Source organism: Parasteatoda tepidariorum, chromosome 7, assembly GCF_982258835.1.
Source record: "Parasteatoda tepidariorum strain Cologne lab strain chromosome 7, Ptep-v5.0, whole genome shotgun sequence".
In the NCBI taxonomy this organism is placed as follows: domain Eukaryota; kingdom Metazoa; phylum Arthropoda; class Arachnida; order Araneae; family Theridiidae; genus Parasteatoda; species Parasteatoda tepidariorum.
In genome coordinates, this window is record NC_141761.1 from 98,876,534 (window position 1) to 98,895,476 (window position 18,943).

Below are 18,943 nucleotides of genomic sequence, written 5' to 3' on the forward strand. Positions count from 1 at the left end.
AATTTTTACTTTTCCAATATTTAATTATTAAATTGTCTTACACTTTTGAATAAGAATGTTACTAAAAAGTGTTTTTATTAATTTTAATTTGTATGTATTAGTTACCTTTTCGCACGTATTGCTTCAATAGTGATATTTATTTGCATTGCCACTATTGTAATTTTTTAAACTAGTGTCCGAAATGTTAACATTTTTTACTCCATTTGTATTCTATCCTAATGTTAAACAAATACAAAATGTTCAAAATTGCTGTTTTAACTACAAAATATTTTTGTGTACTGTTGCCCCCATTTTTCATGATGAAGTCAACTAAATACATTTTTAAGTAGAGAACTCGAGTAAATAATTATATAAAATTGGGAAAATAACAATTGTTTGAAACAATTCGCGCGATTTTATTACAAAAATGTGCTTGTTCTTAAATGAAATATTTTTACCCAAAAGCCATTAAATTTATTCGAATGTTGTCACAAAATGAATAAATAATTAAATAAAATTATAGCAGTGAAAAAGTATATAAAAATGTGACTAAATGCACTGTAAAAAATTCTAGTTTACCCTAACACCGTAAATGATGGACTATTCATCAACATTTTTTTACAGTATATACTTTCATAGTTGTTTGTGATTTATACTTAAACCCTCGGGACTTTAATTTACAAGAGTCTTGTAAGAAACAAAATCAACTTTAATAAAGGTTTAAGCGGAAAATTGCCGCAACTTTTACCAGACGTGCTATTGTTCCTACATACTATTCATGTACTACGCTAAATATTAAGAGAAAAATAGAACATTATATATAAATATATATATATATATATATATATATATATATATATATATATATATATATATATATATATATATATATATATATATATATATATATATATATATATATATATATATGTATGTATGTAAAATAAACTAGTAAAAATATTTTATTCGGAAAAATAATTTAATAAAAGCCATAAGAAGAAAATGTTATTAATTTTATTACAAAATAAATAAATAGATAAATGAATAATAAAAATTGATAAACGTTGTAACTTAATTAACAGACTAAAAAAAGGAATAAATCATTCATTTCCATCCCATCATTCATAGGGTAACTTATTTAAAAGTCAGGGTCTGCGCATATGGATAAAAAGCCGTTTATAGACTTTATCCTTCATTCATACATCCTTACATAATTTTAAAATCTACACGCATCACCTGCATTCATCAGTGGTGGTTGTTTATAAACCAGAGACCATTCCATTCTTACAAAAAAAATAGAATAATAATAGTAAATTGTAGTTAAAAATTAAATCCTTATGAAAAACAAATTTGTTCCTTTTTATATTGATTTTAAAACCTTTAATGATATTCTCTCTCCATTCAAAAAAAACCTTCAATTAGGAAATTATGCTTGTAAAATAATTTTGAAATAAAATCATCGAGATTTTTAATAAAAAAATAGAAATTACTTTATTTTTAGAAGTTGGAAAAGATGGTCTAAATTTTGAACCTAAAGACATAAATTTTTAAATTTCATCATTATCAATAATATCTAAATCCCCGGTAACAACATGTTTGTGAAAGGTATCAAAAAAAGGAGTATTTTTATACTCATCACAATTACACTCATAGTTCAAATTATCTGTAGCTAAATCCCTACAATTGCAAATTACATTTTTTAAACTTTTCGCATATCTAAAAGTTGGTTTGCAATTTAGTTTAATAGAAAGAAGGTTTTTATTTTTACCAAGAATTGCGTTTAAGTTAAGATTATTAAAAATTTTATAAGTAAAATCTATAATTAAATTATCTGGTTTGGGTATATTCTTGTGCTTATAATTATTTTTAAACCTATAACTAGCTAAATCTTCAACTAAGTTTAAAAAAGTTGAAATCTCTTGTTTTGAATCCATTTTTATTTGATCTAACTTTAAAAAATTTGAAAGTTTGTTATGAAAACTAAGCTTAATCCCTAAAATCTTAGTTTCACTAGTTTTAATAACAATAGGTTGATCATAGCAATTAATGCAATCATTAACAAAATCTTTAAAGCCAGAATTAATTTTATTTTTGTGGTTACCTCTTTTCCCTCTGTTATTATTGTAATTTTTAAAAAGTTTAAAAAGATTACAAATACACTCATTATTATTAAAAGATTTAAAATTGAAGTTAGTATTTAGACCGTAAAGATAAATAGAATCATTAATGTTCCTATATTTATTTTCTGCTCCAAGACGTTTTTTTAGATTTTTAATGTAATTAATGTAATCCAAAACCTCTATTAAAATATTTTTAAACCCGTGTTTAGAGAAATGTTTCATTTCAAGGGTAATGTTCTTATTATTAGAGTTATATTTGCTTGTTAAAGACCTATGTAAATTAATTCTTTTGTGAAGAGGTTGGGAGGTTTGGCCAATATATATTACATCACCAATTAAACATTTAATCTTATAGATACAGCTAGTAGCCTTTCAAAGAGGGAAATTTAAAAAAGAATTAGCACTGACGAGTGATTTGCAGGTTAATCATCGATTATCCTTAGGTACATTAAATTTATAATTGGAATTATTAGCAATTGATTAAACTGAAGCAGGGTTCTAACCTGAATCAGCAGGGGACCAAAAATTATGTTAAATAAATACAAAATTCGGAAGAAAAATATCTCTTGAACAAATAACCACGTGCATGAGCAATAGCGGAAAATTTGTATTTAAGAGAAAGAAGCATAAAAACAAATAAAAAGAGTACTATATATATATATATATATATACAAACTGAAGAGACATTACATTATGGCCACCCTTCTAATAACATGTAGGACCACATTTAGCCCTTAAAACTGTTAGCACTCGCCGTGGCATTGATTCCACAAGGTGCTGATAGGTAGTCAGAAGTATCTGGTACCAAGCGTTCTCCGACTGGTCCTGCAATTCCCTCACAATGCGAGGGGGTAGCGTCGCAGCACCAATTTGGTTTTCCAAGTAGGATCACAAATGCTCTATTGGATTAAGGTCAGGTAAATTTGGGGGCCAAGACATGACTTAAAAGTCACTGGAATGTTCCTCGAACCAATCCATGACGATTCGACCCTTATGACATGGTGCATTATCCTGTTGGTAAACCCCATCCCCAGCAGGAAAAACTGTTGCCATGAATGGGTGAATCTGGTCTGCCACTATGTTCAAGTAGCGTACAGACGTCAGGGATTGTTCTATGAGGATTATGGGTCCTAATGTGCCTCATGAAAATATTGCTCCTGGCCGAGAAACCATGAAAACCTGGGCGATCCCATTGTTAAAGATGGAGGGTGGTAATAATGTAATATTTTTTCGGTGTATATATATATATATAAATATATATATATATATATATATATATATATATATATATATAAATATATATATATATATATATATATATATATATAAATATATATATATATATATATATATATATATAAATATATATATATATATATATATATATAATATATATATATATATATATATATATATATATATATATTATTATTATTATTATCATTATTAAAATGGTAAATATAATATTTTTCATTACTTTGTCTTAAATTATTACAAAATAATGGAAAAGGAATAAAAAATTAGTTTCATAAAATTTAAAGTGTTATTGCTAATTTCATGTATTCATTTTAAACTCTGAAACGTAAAAGAAAATTATCAATATGTATTCTTAAATAAATCTTCTTTTCAACCAGAATCCAAAACTTCTCGTCATAAGCGACTTGTTTATAGCTACGAGGCCATGCAAGAAAAATAATGGATATGATTTTTCTGTCTTTGATGAATTTGATGATGCTGAATATATAACTGCGGAATACGCTACCGGAGAATATTTAACAGGCGAATTCGCTAGTTATGAATACGATTCAGGTGAAGCAGGTAATTGAAATTTACTCAATCTTCGTGTCACGTAAATCTACGATATTCTGAGCACTCACTCTTCTAATCCATATCCCATGTTGATAACAAATTTAGACAACTTAAAGTTATTATCCTAATTTGAGAGAAAAAAATATTAAATTATTAAAATAGAAAAAATATTAAAAATTATAAAATTATTTTATCCCTGCATGGTGCTTAGCTACTTATAAAAAGTAATGACTCAAATTATATTGTGCGATTAAAATTAGTTGATTTACAACTTAAATTTAAAATATCATGCTTATTACTATTAATTATAATTATTATTATAGTTAAACTCACGAGAGCGAATGGTCGTTAATGATGATTGGTGGTTTTTAAGGGCTACCGGAAAAAAAAACTGAGCACCCTGAAAAACTTTTAATCTAATGACCGGATCGTCTCGTACTAATTCATCATGGTATGGGTCGTATTTGTGTATTTAGAAATACAAAATTACACACTGTAAAATGATGCACAAAAATGTATACCATGCAATTCGAAATATTTTAACAATTTTTCAATAAAATAATAAAAAATGATATATATTCACTAAAACTTACTTTTTGCATGCATTGCAGCTTTGCGTTTTTTTACTTTGGATAAACACATTTTATAATTGTGTACAAAAAACTTTCCAATTCGTTTTAAAAGTTCTCGAGATATAGCGAAACACGAAAACAGTAAAATTAACAACTTTCAAACTTTTCAAACTTTTGAGCACGCTCCTGACCGAACAATTGGGACAATAGTTCCCAGATTGATGTGTTTAAGGCTTCAAAAATCCGAATTCGTGTGCTTGTACCTGATTTTTATGTCTGATTTCGTAACTTGAAATATCGTCTGCTCTTATTAATAAGCATATTCGAGCTCATCCCAGGCATTAAGATTAAGTCCTAAATCCGATCATTATATAAAAAATTATTCAAAGTAATCCGTTCTTGTTTTTTTTTTTTTTTTTTTTTTTTTTTTTTTTTTTGCGCACTGGACATGATTTTTTGCAAACGATTTTAATTTTAGTCTGTGTCATTTTCTTAGTGGAGAAGTGTCACTTATGTTGGCATCATGAAAACCGGATTGATGAATAAAACTTAACTTAAATAAAAATGATCCCAACAGCAGATATGATTACTTGTAAAAAAAATTTACTAATTATGAATGACAGAACTATTATATTAACAAATAAGGAATTACGCTTTTTGTTTATATGCGAAGTTAATATGCGAATAGTTAAAATGCGAAGAGGTTTGTTTGCTTGAAATGCTCAGTTTTTTTTCTAAAATAACACTTTATTTTCTAATTTAACTTTCAACTTTTAAAGTAAATCATAGACAGCATAGTCTTTAGTGCAATCTGACTGCAACATGAAGTTGTAGATCTCTTTCAGAGATCTCTCTAAATAAGAGCTTCGAGCAAATATTTTGAATGCCTCTTGATCTACTTATTTGCTTCGTTAATATTTTTTGTTTTGATATTTTTTCGCGTTTCCTTACTTGACCTTTTCCTCATTCTGCGCAGAGATTTGCCTGTTCACTGGGAGAGTTTTTGATGGTCTCTCCTAAAAGTGTTTTTTCGAGACAAAGTATATAAAAAATATTTCATGCCTCCCAAAAGTGGTCGCAAATAGAAAAGTCGTTAAATAGAAGTGGACTTTCCAGAAGTTTTCACTATATTCTTATTACTATTACTTTCTATTTTTCAATTCTACACTCTATAACAAAAAAATTTACCAAAAAAACCATTTCCTTTGACAGCCGGACCCCTTTGGTCGTCATTAGAGGTACATTTACTGCACAGCGGTACGTCGACGACATCCTAAGACCTGTTTTGCTACCGTTCCTTCTGCAGCACCCTGGGCTGGTTTTTCAGCAGGACAATGCCAGACCACATACGGCACGTGTTGCTATAAACTATCTGCAAGCTTGTCAAACTCTTCCTTGGCCTGCCAGATTACCAGATCTCTCTCCCATCGATCCTGTCTGGGATATGATGGGAAGGCGATTGAATCTGGCACGGAATGTTGATGACCTCGTTCGACAATTGGATCGAATTTGGCAGGAAATACCGCAAGAGACCATCCGGGAGATTTATCGGTCTATACCACGCCGTGTGGCAGCTTGTATCCAGGCTAGAGGCAGGTCAACACCTTATTGAACTTGTTACTGTAACTCTGTAATAAATTATTGAATTGTTCTGAAATTTTAATCATTTACTATTCTGTACATTGTCTTCCTATCCACCAATTTTCGTTTTAATCGGACAACTCCTTCTTGGTGCGTCGATTTTTTTGCTATAGAGTGTATAAAAAGTTTTGAAACAATAAGCATTAAACCCTTAAAAATCTATAACCATTTAGACAATCATGAAGCATGTTTCATTACCATTTTAAATAATAAGCTTTCACAAATTTCTTGCTTTCTCTTTCCTCCGTTCCCCCAATGCCCTATCGGTCATTTCAGCTTCAGATCTAACAAATGCAGGTTACGAAAAATATTTTTAACATAATAATAATTTTGTATATTTTCAGCGACCCAATCAGTGTCAGATGTCAGAACAGACTTTCCAGAAACTTGGTTGTTTGAATTGGAAATGACAGGGTAAGTACCGTTTAACATAGAGCACTTATACCAAAATCGCCGAATTTCTTACAGATTCAAAGAAAAGTAAACCACTTTCCTCTAAAACGGTTTCTACCATCATAAGGAAGTAAATGGAGTGAAAAAGTCTTAAATATGATTATAATCTTCATTTAATTTATATAAATAAGTTGTTGCTGGATATTTACTTTAATTAGTAGTATATAATTAAACAGGCAACAATACCCGATTAAAGAAGGAAAATAATGCTACAATTATGTAAGAATTTAAATTGATTTCCAATTCTGTCATTGGCGTTTTCTGAAAGGTTGTAAAGTATCATACAGTTATTTATTTTCCTTTGAATAAATTTTCCAGTATCAGCATAATCGGTTTTCATCAATTTAAACAATTACAAAATCAAATTTCAAAACATTTAGTTTGGTTCAGTTTGTTAAGAATTATTGGCGCAAAAGCCATTTTTGGCCACACCACACTTACAACTTGTTCTATAAGAAACATTCTGCTATAAGTTAAAGTGTTAGTTAATAAGTTAAATTGTTTTGTGAAAACCAATGTCTCTTAGATAATTAAAAATGTTATTGTGTTGTTTATCTATGAATAATGAAGTCAATATTGGATTAAAGCTACCAAAATGGCGTTGTCTCTATGTCTTAAATTTGTTACACTCGGTTAAAATATGCTTAATAGTGAGCGGTTCTCTACAATGAGAACATTCGGGTGCAGGTTCGTTTAATAAAAGATGTTCATGGGTTATTCGAGTGTGACCAATGCTCAAGCGATTTAATATTACATCTTGCTCTCGACTAATATTTAGATTTTTATAAGATTCTATGGAAGGTTTAATGTCATGCAATTTATTATTTATTTCATTTCGCCAGGGTAAGTACTGTTTATTGTCAATCGCATTTTTGATATCTGTGTCGGTTAGAGGGTTGTTTATAGACCACCTTATCTGCTGTTTCATTACCCGAAATGCCAGCATAGCCTGGTACGCAATAGAAAATTATTTCATATTCTTTTAGGAGTAAATTGCTGTATAGGCTTAAAATATTATTTATATTAGAATGTGTATTCAGTGTTTTATTTCGTAAGGCAACGACGCAACTTTTTGAATCTGAATATATTATCCATTTTTTTAAACTTCGAGAGGAAATATATTGGAGAGCCAGATAAACTACATGGCATTCAGATGTAAATACGGAGCATTTCGAATGTAATTTTTTAGATATTGCATAGATAGGGGTAACAGCAGCTCTTGCAGCATGGTCAAGACCTTTAGAGCCATCTATATAAATGGAATTAATATCACTATATTATTTTTTGTGTGAATTAAAAATCTGTAAGTAAATGCTAGCAGCAGTTTGTGCTTTTGTCAAATTGTTAAAAATATCAATAGTTTCGGAGAGAAATGACGACCCATGGAGTTCTTAATTCACATGCAGGTAAAATATTAAAATCTTCTAGGTTTAAGTCACAAAAAAGCTTTCTTACTCTCAAACCAAAAGTCGGTATTGTAGAGGGTCTGTTACTAAATAATCTTTCATAAAATGGAATTATGACATTTGAAAACATGGGGTGTATATGATGGCTTTTGACATGAAGATAGTATCTCAATGTTAACTTATTGCGTCGCTCGGCAAGAGTTGGTCCATGATATAAAGCGTTTAAACTTTTTATGGGTGATTTGCGAAATGATCCTGTTGCTATACGTATGCCGGAGTTATGGACAGTGTCAAGATATTTAAGAACAGATTTTTTTCTAGCTGATCCGTAGACAACGCAACCATAGTCGAGTTTAGATCGAATGATACACCTATAAATTTCGAGCATAGCATCTGTATCTGCCCCCCAAGAAGAGTTTGTCAAAACTTTAAGTAAATTTAATTTTAGTCCACAGATTTTTCTTAAGTGCTTAATATGAGATGCCACAGTGAGTTTAGATCTAAGATCAGACCAAGAAATTTTGTCTCGCTTAAAACGGGAATATGGAAGTTTATGATATATAGCTCAGGATCGAGATGGAGCTCTCGTCGTCGACAGAAGTGTATACTCGTTGTCTTATTTGTTGAAAAATTAAAACCATTTAACTCATCCCATAGGGATAATTTATTAATAGTGAGCTGCAATTGTCTTTCGAAAGTGTGCATATGAGACTCTTTGCAGGAGATCCGCAGATCATCAACGAATAATCTACCGTCCACTGTAGATGGTAATGTACACTGGCGGACAAAATTAAGAGATGGAAGACATTTTCCCAAATATCTCAAAAAATACTGAATATAAATAAATGAAATTTGGTATGGATATAGCTTATTCCATGATAATACAGTATGCAAAACAAAAATGAAAGTGCCATTCACTGGCAAGACCTATTGCCAATAAATCCAATGTAGTCAGAACTTAAGGATAAAAGATGGCAATAAAAGTGAGGCATGTACAGTGTGTGTTGCCTCTAGTATGGTGTATGGTCACCCCTGACAGACAGACAGCATGCACAACGAGTATGCATGCTGTTAATAAGGGAGTTAAGGAGGACTTGTGGAAGACCCTCCCATTCTTCCACCAGAGCAATTTTTAACTCCAGAGTGGCTCTGGGGGGAGGTTGGCGCATCGCAATAGCTCTCCCAAGAGCATCCCGAGCATGTTCAATTGGATTCAGGTCAGAGGATTTGGCTGGTCAATCCATCCGTTGAATATCCTCGCTTTCCAGATACTCATCAACCATGAGAGCCCTATGTGGTCACGTATTGTCGTCCATAGAAATGAACTCAGGGCCAACAGCGCCCCTGAAAAGACGCACATAGGACTCTAAGACCTCCTGCCTGTACCTCTGGGCATTCATGGAACCACTGTCAAACACATGGAGCGGTGTGTGGGTATCTTGCATGTGCGAATGAATGTGCGAAAATGCTTTCCATCTCTTAATTTTGTCCACCAGTGTAGTTAAAATATCGTTTATTTTAATAAGAAATAGGGTTACAGTAATGACACAACCTTGAGGAACACCTTCCTTTTGGTTAAAAGCCCCAGATAAAGTGTTATTCATTCTCACTTGAAATGTCCTGTCTGTTGAAAAGTTTTTAATAAGATAAAACATATTTCCATAAATGTCATAATTTAAAAGGTCCCCTTAAAGTGCCGTATCTCCAAGTTCGATCATACGCTATAAAATATATCGAGATTCCAATAAATATATTAGCCTTGCGTTTATTATTCCCTCTGGAAGTTTGCAAAGACAACTGGCAAGAGCGATTGGTCGGTAATTGGTAGGATGTATAGGGTCCTTACCTGATTTAGGAATGGCAACTACATATGATTTTCTCCATATTGATGGGAACTGACCGTATTGATGGGGACTGAGTGTGCCAAAAAATTTAAAAACAGGCGAATGTGCAGTATACTATACTACTTACGTAAAATCACTAACCGCTTTACATTTCTGATAAATAGAATCTGTAAGAGGTCTAACCTTTTTTTATAAGGTCTAGGGTCACCAAGTAATATCCCTCTATCAAAGGCTTATTAACAAAAAAAAATCAGGAAAATGAATGTCAAAAATTTAATTTAAAATCTAAAATGGCGAGGCATTGTAGCGTATTAAGATCATTACAAATGTTAATTATATTATTGTTATATAAAGTAGCAAGATTATTCTAAAACCAAAAATCAAATATCAAGTGTTGAATACTAAGTGTAAAGGTGTTATTTTATAGTAATTAACACCAATTAATTATATTAATTAATACATATTTTACACTAATTAATATAATTAATAATAATTCATTTAATATTTTCTAATTTAAAAGTGATTATTTTGAAATTTTTAACTTTACTTATAGCTCTGATGGTATATTTAAAGCAAAAGAGAAATTACCTGACAGCATAACGCAGTGGATTGGGCGAGCAGTATGTTTGAACACAGAAGACGGTTTAGGAATCTCCGATGATACCAATATCACAGCATTTCAAGCATTTTTTATTGATTATACTCTACCATTATCGGCTATAAGAGGAGAAGAATTTGATGTTATTGTTTCATTATCTAATTACGTTGATGGAGCATTACCTGTAAATATGAAGTTCATTTTTTAATTTAATTTTTCTACATCCATAAAAATTTTGTTTGAAGAAATAGAAGTTTAATACGAAACACTAAACTGGAGATAAATATATGCATAAAATCAACACAGGCTTAATTGTTTCAAACTTTACCAGTGAACTTCTTACGATTAAGGAGGCACTCACATTTTATATGACCAATCAGGGGATTTCAAACCCAACTGAGGGATTGGTAATCTTCTCTAACTCAAAAGCGGTCTTAGAGGCAATCAACAATGGTGAAATCAACGCTACCTCTGCTATAAATGTCCTACTTGATGGCTTGCTCGGCAATGGGAAATCCTGCTTGCTGCAATGGATACCAGCGCACGTGAATATTGAGGGAAACGAGTGTGCGGACTCCTTGGCTAAGGAAGGTAGAGGTGCCGACCAACTTTGCACCACCATCACGCTTGCAGACGCAAATGCAGTTGCAAGATACAGATTTCTGTCCCATTCCTTCAGGAAACCCCTCATTACTGACTTTGATTGTTCCAGAATCTTAACATGAACAATTACAAGACTAAGAACAAACCACTTTAAAGGGATGAAAATTCTTCCCGACAAAATAAGAACTTATATTCCCTGTAAGAACTGCACATATATATCCAACTTTCCCCGGATCACATTCTCGAGTACCCAGCCCTTACCCCATATGTTTTACAACTGGGTATGGTGCCACTGACTTCAGAATTTCGTGAGATCCTCTACAGTAATGATGTATTGGAGCTTGCGGATGCAGTTTTGAAGGTACACGAGGCCATTTAATAGTCCGTGGACACGATAATAAAAAAATAAAAAAAAAAATAAAAAAAATACGAAACACTGAAAGTACTCTTTAAAAACTGTGTTGTAATATCTCTCCAAATATGATTCTGAACAACATACAGCTTTATTTCAGTTTATTTCAAGTTCGGAAACGTCACTGATAGTGCAGTTTGGATATCGTCTTTAAATTGTTAGTCCAGTGCAAGTCGGCGTGAGTTTGTTTTTGTCCTCTGCGCTGCTATATATTTACAAAGTTAATGTCTGAAATTGCGTTTGATCGTCATCAAAATTTTTAGCAATATATTATTTATTGCATCCAATTGATTATTTCTGCCATGCAATTTGAAAATGTTTCAGCACAGATTTCGAAAAACTTTACAAATATTTTATTCCCCTTGCTAATACTATCAATGGTAAAATAGAACTTAAGAAAACACGTAAAACAAAATTGATGTTTTATAAAACTTTTGTTTTTAAATACATAGTTTATGATATAAGAACACCAATTATATAAAATGGTTTGCAGGGCGCCGGACTAACGTTCGTGTGAACGGGTATTCAAATCCATCCAGCAGAAAACTCTCCGCGTAGTAAATGGTGACTGGTACACGCTAAATCTGTCGCGTCACAAAGTCTTTCTTGTTCTCACTACAAATTATACCTCTGGGGGGTACTAAATTGGAGATTGGGTTCAGGCCAAAATTACGATCTGTGGAGGAATGAATGAGTCCGCATTGTAAATGGATGTGACAGAAGTTGAATTCTTGGCCTTAGATAGCGTCACTGGACAACGAGAACAATCGCACCCTTAGCCTTAATGGCAAACAACAACAACCAATTATATAGAAAAAATCTCAATTTTGATTTTTTTGCCACTTGCGTTGACTTTTCAATTGCATAGCAGTTCTATATTAGGTGAAATTGCTCTTCAAAGTTTAAAAGGTAGTTTTGAATCAACTTCTTTACGCTCGTATACGAGCATACTTTGAAACTTTAAATAATAATTGTTTATTTTATTGCAGGTAACTGTAACTCTCGATCATCCGACAGGTTTCACAGTTGTTAATGGATCTATTAACGAAAATATGTGCATTCAGCCGAAAGGGAAAACGAGCATTCATCTGACATTAAAAGGTACTCAAGTTGGAAAAGTTAATATAACTGTGCGAGCAGAAACTACTTCCAAAAGTTCTGTTTGTGGAAATTCAACTGTATCAAAAGCATACGCCAGAGATGCTATTAGAAAACCTCTTGAAATTGAGGTATGGTACATCTGCCTGAAATTTTATAGTTTGAATATATTAATGCATTCGAACTTGCCTATAACGACCGCAATATGCGCATGTTATAACCGTGTGCTCTTAAAACACTTGATTGAGAAAAAAGTACTCACTTTATATACTTTTCAGTACACCTGCACATTACATGTGCTGTACAAAATAAGTTCATTTAATTTGCTTAGAACTGTCCTAGTGTCTCTTTGATGCGTTATTGTTTATCGGATAATACACGGGACCAAAAAAATCATTGTCATTTATACATCATGCTTTCGAAAAATTTTCGTGTTTGCTAGCTTTATGAATTGTCACTAAATTACAGTTGTCTTTGGAATATTGAACGTATTTTTCAAAGGGATTGGTAGACCTAGAGAATTGGAAATAAGTAGAAATTTTATGAATTATAAAAATATTGATCTCTAAAACCACGGTTTGCTCATTAAAATCTATCTACGATTTATTAAACCTAACATTGTACCAGCGAAATTGTTAAATCAGGGCTCGTTGCAAGTGAAGTTCAGCTGTGCCTTATTTTATCTGTATTTTGAAAACTATGCACACAAAACTGAGACATTGCTGAATCTTCCATTTACAGGGTGTATAAGAATAAGTGTCTCTGAAGTAAAGTCTAAGGAATGAAAACAGGAACATCTTTTTGCGACAATTGACTCATTTATTGCATGAAAGTTCAAATCTTTCCCTATTTTCATTTATTACTTACTATACGCAAACGATTGAAGAACTCATTATAGCTGTCGTGCACCGCTTTTTCTGTAACTTGATTCCAAATCTGTATAAAAATGTTCAGAGAATTTTTCGATAGGTAGTCGTTCCGTACACTCAATCTTTGAGAGCATATACCCCAACAAAATAGCAAAGAGCCAGGTTGCTCTTCCGTGTTAATGAAATCGGGTGAGTTGCTACTGCACCATGCCTGGATCTTTATTGGTTTGTGGGCAACGTAGAGTCTTGTTGAAAGCAATATGATTGCCCTTAGATTAAATCAAAACATGAATCAGTAAAATGCATTCTCAAAACTTGTTAGTATTCAGCGTTGAATTTAACTCTTGGTTCAATAAAAGGAGAGGAAGTTTTCCTTTTTTTTGCACCATCCGGAATTTTTCCTTTTTTTGTATGCACCATCGTTTCCGATGCAGTTTGATATTGTTTTGCAGCCAATTTTTCTTTAGAAATATAGGCAAATCTTGATTCATAAACGCTATCGTTTTGCTGATTGTAACAGTAGTGCTGTATAAAAAATATCTTGCTGGATAAAAAAAGTCTTTCTGGATGAAAAGTTTTTCTGGATAAAAACTCTTGCTGTATAAAAAATCTTGTTGGATAAAAAGTCTTGCTGGATTAAAGAAAACCTTGCTGGATAAAAAGTCGTGCAGAATAAAAAATTTAGCTGAATAAAAAGTCTTGCTGGATAAAAATTCCTGCTGTATAAAAAATCTTGCGGGATAAAGAGTCTTTTTGGATAAAAATTCCTGCTGTATAAGAAATTTTGCGGGATAAAAAGTCTTGCTGGTTAAAAGAAAACCTTGCTGGATAAAATATCTTGTTAGATAGAAACATCTTGTTAGATAAAAAATCCTCTTGGATAGAATATCTTGTTACATAAAAAATAATCTTGTTAAGTAGAAAAATCTTGCTGGATAAAAAGTTTCCTGTCCAAAAAAAGAATGTCACAACACGCATGTTAATGTAGCATCATCTTGCTCCTTTTAACTGTAGCACACTTTTGTGAGATAATGAATTCGTTGTTTTTTGTATAGTTCCAGCTGTAAACATTTGAGTATTCTGTTCGCCGTTGACGATGATATTCACATCCTTTTTTTAAATACCCATAACAAATTGGCATGGAAAGTGCCTATTTCGTTCTCTAACGGTTTTGATGACGTTCGCTGTCCTAACCGTTCTTTTTGCTCTACCCCTATAATGAACTGAACAGTCACCAGTGCTTCTAATTCCTTTCAGAGTACAAAAAATGGCTCACTACAAACTTACTTACTTTTTTGAAAATGTGACAAGATCTTAGTTTTTTGGTATAAAATTTTTGAATGAGCTTTCGAACGGCATCCATTCTGACCGTGCAAATTTAGACTACAAGCATGTTTATACTTTAAAGAGAAATTAAGACATTTTTCATGTAAAAAAGCACTGGTGAGCATAAAGCAATTCAAAAACTGGGGACATATACTCTAGTACACCCTGTATTACTGAACCCTTCTAAAGTTAATCTTTATATGAATATATGTTTAACACAAATAGTGATTTTACTATTTATTTGCTTGTTTCCTCCTTTCTCTTCTTCTGTTTGTTTCTGTGTCAGACATAGTTTCTAATTTTATTCAGTTATTCCGAGTATTTTATTATTGAATTTGTTGTTATATAGCTGGATCCAACTCTTCTACCTTTACTCCAATTTTCATACTTCAGTGTTTCCCTGCTTAAAACATTGGAGCATGAAACATTTTAGAATTTAGAGCAATCATGAAAAATTAACTTTTCAGAATTTCATAAAGAATTAATTTCTATTTTCATTATTTTAGCAGTTGCATCCAAAAGTGTCATAAATCGATATATTATGAAATAATTCGTCAATCATAACCACAAAATGCGTTTGAATACAAATCTCATATTTTGTACTTTGTGATATTCTCGCATTCTTAATACTTATTAGAATGAGAGCAAAATAATTTTAAGTTCAAAAAATTTATTGCAAAACTTTCCTATTGGATAGTTTTGCAATCTAATAATCTATTTATCTTGACTTAAAACATTCTTCATTTCAACTGCTCAATGCAATATAAAGCTTTTGTCATCTTTTTTCACTTTTGTAGGCCGAAGGATTCTCGGAGGAAAAAGTCATTAATTCATTGATATGCCCTGCAGGTATGTAATTTATATATTTATTTAATTCTGTAACCGGCGTGGAACAGTCGATCTATTTAGGCTTACGACTGCCGACGTTGAACTATGTAGCCTTGTAATTTTGAAACCAATCTGGAAGACAATGGAACTCCTGGATCAAGTATTTGAAGAAATTTGCATTCGTGGAAATTTTTTGATGAAACTAACACATATTTGAACTATGTGAAGAAGGAAATCACGAAGACCTTCCACGGTTAACCCGAGAATCTGGAAATGATCCATCAACCCCTGAGAATCTCTTACGCCATCACTGTGGTCGGTACGAACTGGGAGCTCAATTCGTGTTTAACAGCCATCTCAGCGATTCGAACCTAGTTCACCTAATTAGGAGGAGAGCTGTCTATACCCTGAACCACCCCGTCTTATTTGCATTCAATGTAGAAAATGGATTACAATTAAGATGCTAGTCAACAAAACTACCCAGATCTTAATCAAACAAAGAAGTTTGCTGAAATTTTTATGCAACTAGTATTTTTGTATTCGAAAATAAATACTCTTTTTATGTTCACTTTAGTAGCCTGAACATAAATTTTTGAGGAAAGGTTTAACAAAAATTGTAGAAATTTCCCTGAATACATGATAAGGAATGCAGATTTAAAAAATCACTTTTAATGGACTTGAAATCTACAAATTTTGCATAATTTTTCGTTGAAGTTCTAAATCAGATTATAAATTTTTATATTAAAATATAATAATGAAATACAACTTTATCCGGGTATTTACAACTCATTGCATATAAAAGATAGAATTTATTTTTAACTTTTATACATCAATGGAGTTTATTTCTAATATTTTATGCAAAAAAAATTTTTTTCTAATGTTTTATACCTAAAAAAGTACAATTTATTTTTAATTTTTATGTATCTTACTAGGGAGCAGAGCCCCCGGTTCACTACCGCTCACCAACCCCAATGATTGATTCGCAATAATAGTTTTTTCTTGACAGAAAACAGTTTTTCTAAAGTTAAAAATATTCACTTAACATCTATGTACTAAAAGGAATTCTGTTTACTTACGCTCTTGCGCCTCTACTTCCCACGTCCAAATATTACTATCTATTAGTATTATAAACATTTAGATCTCTTGGTGAACAGAAGCGATTTTTTTTAATTATCATTTCCTTAAATAACATTTATATTCTTAATACATTATATTGTATTAAGAATATAAATGTTATGTACAGAGAAGTTTCCAATTGTCTTGAATATTTTCCCAAAATATGGGAAAATATTCAAGACAATTGGAAATTTCTCTGTTACCAACCCCGTTAAGGAAGCAGTAACCCATTTTAGGCTTAAAACTGGCCACGATTGCTTATCAGAACATTTATATAACATAAAAATTCTTCCCAGCAAAGCATGCTCAATTTGTGACACAGGTGTATTAAACTTTGATCACCTCTTATTGTGCAAGGGACTAGATAGGAACTCCCAGAAAAGTGGGAATGTCACTAAATTGTATTGGGACGCAAGAACTCTCATGAATTGTCACTAACTTTACCTTTTTCATGTTAATCTTTAAAATTTTATATTGTTGAAATGTTTATTGATTCAAATGTTTATTGTTCTTTTTTGTCCACCATACATAAATTGTTGAATTGTTTCTTTGTTATTTTTCTGCTCCTTTGTGATGCAGTGAGCTGTCAAATTTTCTGGATTGAACTCCTAATAAAGCCATATGAAACACATTATATTGCTCAAGCAAATTTGATGAGTTCTCAACCATAATTTAAAATTTTCGCTAATAATAGCAGTACTGAAAAATAACTTTAAATCAGTTTTCCTTTAAAATATTTGAAAGAAAACAATACCTTTACGACTTTTGTTAATTTTAAGCTGATGACAATCTAAACAATATGGAAATGAATGGGGGGAAAATTGGATCCTACCACGTGATTTTCCGGGAAATAAAAATGCGCCGACAACAATGGAAAACGGTGTCAGACCATTATGATTTTATGTTATATAGAGATATTTGGTATTTTATAAAGGACTAGGAAACTCCACACTCTCCTCGCTTCGCTCACCAATCACTATGGTTGCTTCTCATTCATCATTGAAGATCAAAGGAAACGATTTGATGTTACTTCTGGCATCCAGTCAAGCTCTAGCTTATGAAATGAAAGTCGTGAAAGAGATAAATTGTTTCTACAACAATGGATAAATAATTGTTATTTAAAGAAAAAAATGCATAAAAATTGCAATGACTTTCAAAAAAAGAAAATTTAAAAAATAAAAAAGTTTATAATTCAAAATCGTCCTATCAGCACGTTAAATTTCAACTGAGTAGTTGCATTTTAGCAGACAGTAAATGAACCAGCATAGTTTTTTTACTACAATAAGTTTAACATTTAATTATTGTCAAACTAATAAATTTTTAGTATTTTTTTTTATTCCATCAAAATTCTTCTCATTTTTCTACATTCATTTTGCACTAGATTTAGAGCTGGACAGCAAACGTACCGTAAAGAAAAAATCATATGAAATTCTCAAAAAAGCACTTATTATAATAATGTTCTAACAAATTGTAATTTCGAAAAAAATCTGCTTGCTAACTTCATAAACATATATGGCCCTCTCTCCAGTTGCACTTTTACGGCCTATCAAGCGGCCGTATGGTATTCTTTCCAATAAATTTAACAGATAATAATTTTTAAACTAACTATTAAATGCTAATGTTTTATTCAATTGTAGCATGTTTCTGAAAACTAATTTTAAGTTTCTAAATGTTATAGATTTTACGCCAAATTTGCGTCTGTAATCCTTACAATTTTTTAATATGGAAAGAAATTATTAAAAATTTTGATCAATTAGGAAAGTTCTAAACTGAAGCAAATTTATACAGCTAATAGTGTTCATAGTCTGCAGGATGAACTAAATTTAGCTGTGTATTCTGGTATTAAATTTTAGTCTTGTAAAAAATAAATAAATATTACGCTATATTTCTGATATTTTTTTAAACAAGCTACTGTAAGACCTATAGGGCACTTAACATAGTTTTAAGTCGTGTGTTACATCTGATTTCGTGTTATCACACAAAAATGTTTTTAAAATTTGCAAAATGTATTTCCATCAACTAAAAATGTAAATTATTCTACATATAACCGAAAATTTAACCCTTATGATTTAATTTACCCCATGCATTTTATTGAGCAATTTTTATATGTTGAGCAATTCAATGTTTGAATTCTAGTTTAGTAAAAACACATATACACTATATTTCGGATAGTTTTTGTTAAACAGTTAAAAATATAAGGCACTTAACGTAGTCAGTCGGATATTACATATAAAGTAGGGTCTTACATCTGATTTCATGTTATCATACA

At 31.4% G+C, this 18,943-nt stretch overlaps 1 protein-coding gene across 2 annotated transcripts in view; it reads left to right on the top strand.

The window, feature by feature from the left end:
• Positions 1 to 18,943, top strand: part of LOC107450331 (alpha-2-macroglobulin) — a 92,508-nt gene that overhangs the window by 37,399 nt on the left and 36,166 nt on the right. For both annotated transcript variants that reach the window (XM_087168350.1, XM_087168351.1), the window contains exons 19-23: positions 3,734 to 3,917; positions 6,466 to 6,535; positions 10,378 to 10,606; positions 12,427 to 12,666; positions 15,528 to 15,579. In XM_087168350.1, the coding sequence (XP_087024476.1) occupies positions 3,734 to 3,917; positions 6,466 to 6,535; positions 10,378 to 10,606; positions 12,427 to 12,666; positions 15,528 to 15,579 (775 nt within the window). The remainder of the gene's footprint in view (positions 1 to 3,733; positions 3,918 to 6,465; positions 6,536 to 10,377; positions 10,607 to 12,426; positions 12,667 to 15,527; positions 15,580 to 18,943) is intronic.